General features: G+C 36.8%; 1 protein-coding gene across 1 annotated transcript; it reads left to right on the forward strand.

Annotated features, from left to right (window-relative positions):
- Window positions 1–438: 438 nt before the first annotated feature.
- LOC133795951 (uncharacterized) lies at window positions 439–5106 on the forward strand. Its single transcript, XM_062233439.1, has 9 exons — window positions 439–738; window positions 1133–1213; window positions 1743–1863; window positions 1976–2070; window positions 2737–2808; window positions 3384–3659; window positions 3786–3897; window positions 4385–4571; window positions 4659–5106. The coding sequence occupies exons 1-9, from the start codon at window positions 715–717 to the stop codon at window positions 4744–4746; spliced, it is 1056 nt and encodes a 351-aa protein (XP_062089423.1). The 5' UTR covers window positions 439–714; the 3' UTR covers window positions 4747–5106.
- Window positions 5107–9818: the final 4712 nt, after the last annotated feature.

Here is a 9818-nt window from a genome sequence, read left to right on the forward strand (position 1 = left end):
AATATATTTATTTTAAAATTTATATTATATTAATATAAATTTAATAAAAATAATTAATAAATTCTATAAATAAAACTAAATAGTGCAAGTGTCTTGGTTGTATTGTATCTACTAATTAGTAATTATAAGGGTAGCTGAAAATTATACGTTGAGAGAAAAAGAAAAACTATTTACCCTGGAAATGATCATTTTCCTACGTGAAAAAATAGTAGTAACCCACAATTTTGTGCGACAATGCCGAGAACCATTCTAAACAAAAAAATCTTTTATTACTTTCCTTTTTCTTTTGCAGTATTTTATTACTGTCCTACGAGAAAACATTTTTAGGGTGTGTGACACATCATTCCGTAAATTTATTTTGATAATTTACGCTTACCTAATAATGCATAATTGAAGATAAAAGGAAAAAAAATGGAAAACCATTTAAAGAGAAAACAAAAGAGAAGAAGAAAAAAACATAAATAATAAGAAACAGAAAACGAGAAAACGGATCTCTATTCCAAAACTACAAACTACAGAGAGAAAGAAAGAAAAAGAGTTTAATTGATCGGAGAATTGGTTCAATTGAGTAAACCTCGTCGTCGTCGTCTTCTTCTTCATCTGGTAATCGTTTTCAAAACCCTAACCGAATTTGGGCTCAGAAATTAAGAAATTTAATCTTCCATTTCTATCCGGAGTCTGATCATCTCGCCTAACCACTCACCGGTCAATGCAATGGTGGTCTGCAAATGCCGCAAGGTATGCTTCTCTCTTTCCCACTGTATGCTTTCTCAATTAGAATTTCAACATTTTTTTTTTCGGCTTTGATTTTATGTGGAAATGCGTGATTAAGTAGCTCGAGATTCAGATCGGATCGAGGTTATAAACTGTCGAAAAGCTAAGGTGATCTCTAAGATCGTGAATCAGCTCCAACTTACTAGTTTTAGGTGTTGGGATGGGGGGATTGAACTCTGTACATATCGATCGATATTTTTAAATTTTTGTTAAAGTTGAATGAATTATGTGGTAACTAAATCTTTTAAAGCTTGTTCCCGTGCATTTCGATTAGCTTTATATATATATATATATATATATATTTGTATTGAGATTGTAAATTGCTTCGTCTAATTACGAGTAGTTTTCTGTGTTTTAGGCTACAAAATTGTACTGTTTCGTGCACAAGGTCCCGGTTTGTGGAGAATGCATATGTTTTCCCGAGCATCAAATATGCGTGGTAAGCTTCTTGATTTGTTCGATTGTCACTATATATATATATATATATATATATCGTTGCATGTTATGTTGTTTCCGGTTGAACTTTACGAAACTCTGGTTCTGATTCTGGGTTCTTATTTTAGTAGACGAATGTGTTTACTCTACTCTATTTCATTTTTGGATAAAAAAATAAATAAAATGAAATGCGGGTTCTCCATTCTCAAAACAAAAGGAATCATATTACAGTAGCCCATTTTTTAATTGATGATTCACAATTTAAATTAGTTAATTAGATTCTGATTTACTTATGTTTATTGGAATAACCTTTTGCCCCTTGAGCTAAAACATCATGGAAGAGAACATTTAAATTTTTGTGTCGTGCATATTTAGTTGCTTTGTAGCTCTTAAAGATTATTTTTTCCACCATGTAAGTTTGTTGTGCTTTCTATGCTTTTGTCCATCTCCATATATATATATATATATTTAATTTCAAACATATATGTCTGTTATAGTGCTAAACTGTTTTATATGTTGTCATTATTATGAAGATCCGTACATACTCAGAATGGGTAATAGATGGAGAGTACGATTGGCCTCCTAATTGCTGCCTCTGTCAAGCTGTACTTGAAGGGGGGACTGATTCTCAGACTACTCGGTTGGGTTGCTTGCGTAAGTGCAGTTATAGTTACAGCTTACAGCCTCTTACATGTGCATTCCCTCTATTAAACATGTTGAATCCATTCTACACTATGTAATTTACATGTATGTTATATTAATACAGACGTGATACACACGAATTGTCTGGTTTCACATATCAAAAGTTTTCCTTCACATACTGCTCCTGCTGGATATGTGTGTCCTGCATGCTCTACATCGGTAAGAGATATTTCTAGAACTCGACTGTACATATGTATGCAAAACAATTGGCCTGTTAGGTTGTTTTATTTTTCCCCAAACTTTATCTTTCTTTATTTTTTTAATACTAAATGCTTGAAGGAAAAAACTGAAGCATCACTTATTTTAATTTCAAGCTTGTTTCCTGACTAGTGTAAAAATAGTTGTTGAAAGAGTGTTAGTAGCTTGTTCTGAACTGTCACCTATTTTCACTGAACAGTCGTGTACATCACAAGGTACTTTCAGATTTTTAAACGATTACACTGTCACTTCCCTCACCAAGATTTATAGGCATTGAACCCAACAATTATTTTAAGTTAAATTCTGATTTTTTTTTTCTTCATGGTGCTTATATATTGTATAATAAAGTAGAAATATATTTTCCTCTAGCCACTTGTGAGTAACTCAAGTTGTTGTGTGTGTGTGTGGAGTGGTTATGCTTAAGTCCCCGTAAAAGTATCTAGTTAGATAGAAAAAAAAAACTATTCTTTTTATCTATTATTATTAAAGATGCTTTCCAGTTTTAGTGCCGACTATTTATTCAATTGGACTGGTTTATGGTCACTACGTGTAATTTACAGTTTCATTCTTCAATATGCTCATTGCATTTCATACTTTTGTTTTTTACATGCCAACTTCTTAATGCAGATATGGCCGCCCAAGAATGTGAAAGACTCAGGATCTCGTCTTCACTCAAAGTTGAAGGAAGCTATTATGCAGGTAAGGTGTATGCTTGGCTCCTAGACTATTAAAAGTCAAAAGAAAGTTATGATGTCAATCTGATCACAATTTATTACTGTTATTGATGTTTTCTTCAGTTTGTTGGTGTTCCATTAAAGCAAGTACGAAACCATAATATAATCACATTAACAATTAAAATTCAGGCAGTCTTGGGAAAGTTTGATTAACAGGTTGAAATTGTTGACAATGTCGATATGTAGTAAAATGCTAGAGGTACAATTTTGTTCTACCTCTAACAAAAAAATTTGTTCTTACTCCTCTATTTTAGAGTTGCAATTTTTCTTTTGCCTGTGTTTTTTCCTCTCAAGTCTCAAATGCCTATTGTTTTTCAATCCTTTCGAAATCTCTTGTACTTGACATGACTTTAGGCGTATGGTATGCTGTTTCTTCAAACTGCTTCAACAAATTATCTCTTGAAGGAGTATTTATCTGATATTGTAGTCTCATTCATTGCAAATAATCAGGGGGTGTCCTTAACATTAGTTCTGTGGACACTAACTTGGTGGTTTTCATTATAACATTCAGATTTGAATAGATTTATTACTATTGTGCAGACTGGCCTTGAAAAGAACTTGTTTGGAAATCACCCGGTTTCATTGCCAGTCTCAGAGTCTCGAAGTCCTCCTCCAGCATTTGCATCTGATCCATTGACTATAGTCACTTCTGCAGATGGTGGGGAAAGTAACGCAGCGAAAAATGAAATGAACATTACTGAAGCGTATCTAACTGCAACTGGAGCAGGATCTATAAAAATTCCAGGCACAGATATTTCAGAGATAGAAGGTCCCAGTTCAGCAGGAAATTTCATAAAAAGCACCAGTCCTGTTGGTGTAAGAACATTTATCTGTAGTTGTTAGTCTAAATTATTTATTTTTCTTTTGATTATATTTATTGTTGTATTGTCCATGTTTGTCAAAGCCTTATTTATTGTTGTGTGGTGGTCGTGATCAATCCAGCCTGGTGCTACAACACGAAAGAGTGGTGTGGCTTATGTCGAACGGCAAAACTCTGAAATTTCATATTATGCTGATGATGAAGATGGAAAGCATAGAAAGTACTCACGAAGGGGTACATTATTGAACATTTAATACTAATGTTTTATTTTGTGTGATATTATTAACAGTTATTTTTCTTCTTTTCAATAATGTTGTCTGTTTGAATGATGTCATTTGCCTCCAATCTTTACTTTATCTTCTGTTATCTCCTCTGGTTGAATATTACCTAGATGATTAATATACTTGCCTGCTGATTTAAGAGATTCCTTTGCTTCCTCATATAGATGAAGAATACAAGTAATTTGTCCAATTAGAAAATCTTAAACAGAAAATTTAATTGCTGTATTTGTTTGTGATTGTACCGCTCTTTGCATTTTGTACCCTATTTTGATGAGTTAAGTCCTAGTTCTCGTCAAACTAGGAACAAGATAATTTAACCCATCTCTACTGCTTGTATGGTTCTAGATTTCTAGCGTATGCATTCTTCATTCTTATGTTGACTTTTTAGCACTTATTTAGTTTAAATGTTGAATTTGATTTCTTAAAGCTCTTCATTGTAGGTTCACTCAGGCATAAATTACTCCGAGCATTGATACCATTCTGGTCAAGTGCGTTACCAACTCTACCAGTGACCGCACCATCTCGGAAAGATGCATCAGCCTCAAATGACACTCCAGAAAGCCGTGTACGGCATCAGAGACCGTCAAGAATGGATCCCAGAAAAATCCTCCTCTTTATAGCAATCATGTAAATTTTGTGCCAATAACTTTTTTGTCAACCTGTGCTAAGTATATCTGTATAAGCTAATTAGTTGTTGAACTATATGCTATGCAGGGCATGTATGGCGACAATGGGCATTCTATATTACAGATTAGCACAAAGAGGTTTTGGTGATGAGATGGGTGAAGATGAGCAGCAGTAGTGTGTGGTGGACTTACCTAATGAGAGCAGATTCGTTGGTTTCTTCTTCTGCCGCTTCATGTTTTTTTGTATGGTTCTTCCTTTATCTAAATCGATTACACATGCATACCTAGTGGATGATGGTGGCAGATTTTCATTCAGTGTCAAATGACAGTTAAAAATCCCAATTTGTTGGATGTAATCTTTGCTCATTTTCTTCCTTCCCTCCTCGTTTTCATTTTTTTTTCAATCCCTTCGAAGTTGAAATGGAGAACCAGGTTGAATCATAATTTTTTTTTATTCCTTTTAAAAGATTAGTTTGTAATTATATTATATTATGTTTATTAAATTAACAACAATCAGGACAAAGTTGCGCGCAGAATGTTTAAGCAAACACTTTTTCTTCCCTTTTTGTACTTTTCAATGCCGAACAATTGGTCTATAGTCCCAAAGAAAATAGGAACGTACTAGGTAAAGACAAATTATAATGGATTTTTTATACATAAACCCAAAATTTTGTTTTGATGTTAACCTACCATTAACGTCATATGGATGCTCTTAAAAGACCATAAAGTGACTTTATGCTCAACGTAAAATTTCCCTTGGACATGGAAGATCGCATAGAGACGATGATACATACTTTATTATGCCAAAATGATTTTATAAATTAACTAGTAGATAAATGTAAAAGTTAGAAGATAAACATAGTAATCATGGAATAATCTAATATAAAAGCAAGATACAAAGAAAACTCAGACATAAGCAAAGAGAAGCACAGAGAGCAGGGCGAAGAATAAACTTAGACACAATTCTGCAAACACTTTACATGCACAGGAACTAAAGCTAAATTATCTGGCGAATTTGGGACCATGAAATAAAATGAACAAACCTTTTGATTTGTATCAGTATGCAGCTTCAGGATTCTCTAAGCTCAATAAGTTTTTTTTTTTTTTTTTTTTTGTGTTGATATTTATTGAATAGAAATTACCACCGCCTTAAGAATTACTGACTTGTATTTTTGCATATCATGTTCTGAAATCTTCACTTTTTGTAGGCAGTTTATATGTGAAATAAAATGATAATTAAACCACTTAGCTTGTGGAAGAGTATACTACATGAAAGAGAAATTGTGGTCAACGTATGAGTCGTGGAACAAATTATTAATGGTGATAATTATGCGGTGGTAGTAGAAAGAGAAATGGGGAGCAGAGATTTAAGCATTGGAGAGGAAGCCAGTGAAAGAGGAAAGAAAAAAAAGTAACAGTCCAAAAAATAAAGAGTTTGACTACTTAAGTAGACCTATTTAAATTAAGAGATGTGTGAAAACCAGAATTTTATCCGTAGAGAGAAGAAGAAGGTAAATGACAAATAAATAACATATCCTTTGCAAAGCATGAAACCAGAGCAGAAATAGAGCGGTGAAATATAATAAACTGTTGATAATTGTTATACCTCAAATTTTGAGACGAATAATTTATCTCAAAATATAGTCTTGGGAAATAATCTGATGAGTTCAATTGTATGTATTAGTATTACTGACGCATCACTCAACCATTTCGACTCGAAATGGAGGGTTAAATCGGAAGGTTAATAACTGTTGGCTCGGATAACAATTTAGGTGTCAGCTCGAAAATGATTGTAGTAGGCTCGAAAGCATGCCCTTAAAAGTGCCAGAAGGCTATATTTGAGCAAATGAAGCCTATTTTTAAGGGATTGGTTTAGATATTAACATAGTCAAACCGATTCCTTAGGATTCAAAATATTTAAAATTCAAATATGTATATAATTATGTAACTTTTCCTAAAATCGTGGGAAGAGAATGTGATCCCAGTCTATGAATACCTGGGATTGTTCATTTGTATGAGGGAGACACAAATTTTGTATTAGAACTATGTGAAATTGCTTTCATGCTTTAACACAGATATATTAATAACAGTGACATGTGGACTAGGTAGATTTAACTACTGAACCACGTAAAGATCCTTTATCTTTCTTTTCATTTATTCAAATATTTTCTCTTGCTTAACCGCTCTTCTATTTTATTTGACGAAAAACGGCATCAATAGTTCGGTGCTTTATTGAGAGCATTAAGCGATTCATATAAACCTCCCATACAAACTTTCGTTTGTTATATCAATGGCTACACCCATTGGAAGTATCCTTAGATATGAGAGTGGACAACCACTGCCCAGAATCTTTGAAGAGATTACACCATGGGCTGAAGAGCACCCTCGAAGGGTAGAAAAACGACCCGTGAATGATGATCATACTCCAGATGAAGGGAGTGCTTCCACAACACCATGTGATCCTGACCAAAGTTCAAGACCACCTCGTCAGGATTATTATAATCCTGAAAGATGCATCCCAATGGTAAAACTCAAGAATCAATGATTGCGAGAGAGGCTGGCTGAGGCCACTTAGTTGAATGAGGAAATGGAAAGAAGGGTTGTTGAAGCCTAAGTGCCCCCCAGGAGGACCAAAGGGAAACCTCGAGAAAGTACCGCTGCTCAAATGGCCAGCAGAGGGCTCGACAGGCCCAGACAGGAGGAGCAATATAAAACCTTGGAGTTAGCCAACCGAGGGTTTCATCTCGAAATCCCCCAAGGGCTAACACTAACCAGGCAAGGGAGGTCCCTACAGACACTGGGAATAACTGAGCTACTCAATAGGATGCTCGGAGAAACAACCCACAGCCTGCAAGGCCGACCCAAAATGGCAAGAGGCCTCCACCATTGCCAATTCGACATCCTCCTTCGCCAATTAGGCACCCATCACCAGTTTGAGACATTCCACAGCACGCCCCAGGAGGAACTCGAGCTAGCGAAGGGGTACCTCTGAGGCCAGCTCGAAGCGCGAGGAGCGCTAGTGGAGATAAAAATCCCAGGCTTGGACAAGGACAAAGTAATAATCATGAGGTCCCCGTAGGAGCAAATTAGGGAGCAAGACAAGCGAGGCAACTCCAACAGTCAGGAAGTCACCTTTCTAGGTCCCGAGCTACAGGGATTAGAGTACACGTTGACAATCCACCTCAAAACTATGCACATCAACAACAACATCGAACTGTTAGTTTCATTGAAGATAGTTATCGGACTAACAACTGGGACGCTAGTAGGTTGGTGAGCGTGTATAACACAGAGCCGCGATACTATGAAAACTACCTGAATAACGAACCTGATCTCCGAGACCATTTAAATCAAAACTAGGGGCAGTAGAATTAGCCAAACCCAGACTTGAGGGCTCATCTAAATGCTCAGCGAGGAGAGCCTCTACAACTGGTATATGGGAAAAATTATAACCCAATACTGCAACAAGGAGTTGGAGTTCCTTTGAACAATAACCAACTCCACAGGGTACAGGCGCCGCCTCTAGTAGACCCGGTTCAGGAGAAAATTAATATGCTCGAAGAGCAGTTCAAGTTCATTCGAGAAGGGAAAAAAAAAGTAAAGGCCCACAACTTAGATGAGGAGCTTGAACCTTTTGCTCCCTACATTTCAAGCACACCATTTCCAAATAGGTTCAAAATACCCCACGTGGCACTGCACGATGGAAGTACCGACTCAAGTAGCCACCTAAGCACCTTTAGCAAGGTGATGAAAGCCAACAATGTGGGTTTCGAGCTCAAATGTATGTTGTTCCCAACAACTCTTACAGAAGCAACAAATAGTTAGTTTGACAAGTTTCGCTAACATTCCATATCTTCATGGAAACAATTATCCAAGGATTTTAAAAATCATTTTCGAGCTACAAAAAGTATTAAGCCTGAGGCTTCGTCTCTGGCCAATATCAAGCAACAACCAAGGGAATCTCTAAAAAAGTAATTGAGAGATTCAATATCGAGGCTGCCAGAGTACGAGATGATGACGCCAGTAGCCACCTAATGGCCATTCGAGCTGGAATCCTACCAGGAAGCACCCTTTGGGATAACCTGCAGCGAAAACCAGTTCGAATCATAATGGAATTTACAGAGCGAGCCCAGAGATTCATTAATGTAGAGGAGACCAGGTCAGCACTACATTTGGAACCTCCAGCCCTATAAATACAACAATGAATATGAACCCAATTGTGAGCTTGGCAACACCAACTGTTGTGCACCCTTCTAATGACAACTCTTCTAAGAGGAAGAAGAATGAGGGGAATACTACTGACTCGAAAGGGAGTAAGAAGAAGAAATGAGACATGTACATATCCATATATATCGTGTATACCGAGCTAACAGAGACTCAAGAAATCATTTGTGTGGCAAATGAAAATCAGGTCTTGTTTCGGCGACCTGAGATTATGCACAATCAACACACCAAAAGAGATCAGAAAAGATACAACAGGTTCCATAAGGACATTCACATGACGGAGGAAAGTAGGCAAGTAAAAGATGAGATCAAAAGTCTCATCTTAAGAGGTTACCTTGGGAAATATGTTCAGAATAGGGGAAATAACCAAGGACAGGCCCCACAGAATTAAAGGGCAGCACCAGCTCAGCCTCTAGCACCACCTCAACTCGCGGCACCCCCAGCTCGGGAGGATAATTAGCCACATCTGATTGATGGAGAAGATGTAATAACCATCTCCGGAGGACCATATATAGCTTAAATGAGTAGGAATTCCAAAAAGAGGTATGTGTAAGAGTTAAAAATAGAGGATAACACTCATTATGTTCTGGAGCCACGAGCTCCAAAATAACAGCGGGCCAAGTCCCAGGCAATAAATTTCATTGAGGATGATGCCTCTCACGTAAAATTTCCACATAATGACCCATTGTTCATCACCATCCAGCTCACCAACAAGAGAGTTCACCGAGTACTAATTGATAATGGTAGCTCAATGAATATCTTGTACAAAACAATGTTTGAAAAGATGGGTTTCTCAGTTCGAAACCTTAAGGCATGTGCAACGACCCTGTATGGATTTTCAGGAGAAGGAATTGTGAGTACAGGGGCCATTGAGCTCCTCGTAACACTAGGGGAATATCCGGTCTCGGCAGCAAAAATGTTTGAGTTTATAGTGGTAGACACGGCATCTACCTACATCGTTCTGCTCGGGAGACCATCCCTGATCGGGCTGGGGGTAGCAACATCAATAATACATTTGGCTATGAAA

Source organism: Humulus lupulus, chromosome 1 (assembly GCF_963169125.1).
Source record: "Humulus lupulus chromosome 1, drHumLupu1.1, whole genome shotgun sequence".
Lineage (NCBI taxonomy): Eukaryota > Viridiplantae > Streptophyta > Magnoliopsida > Rosales > Cannabaceae > Humulus > Humulus lupulus.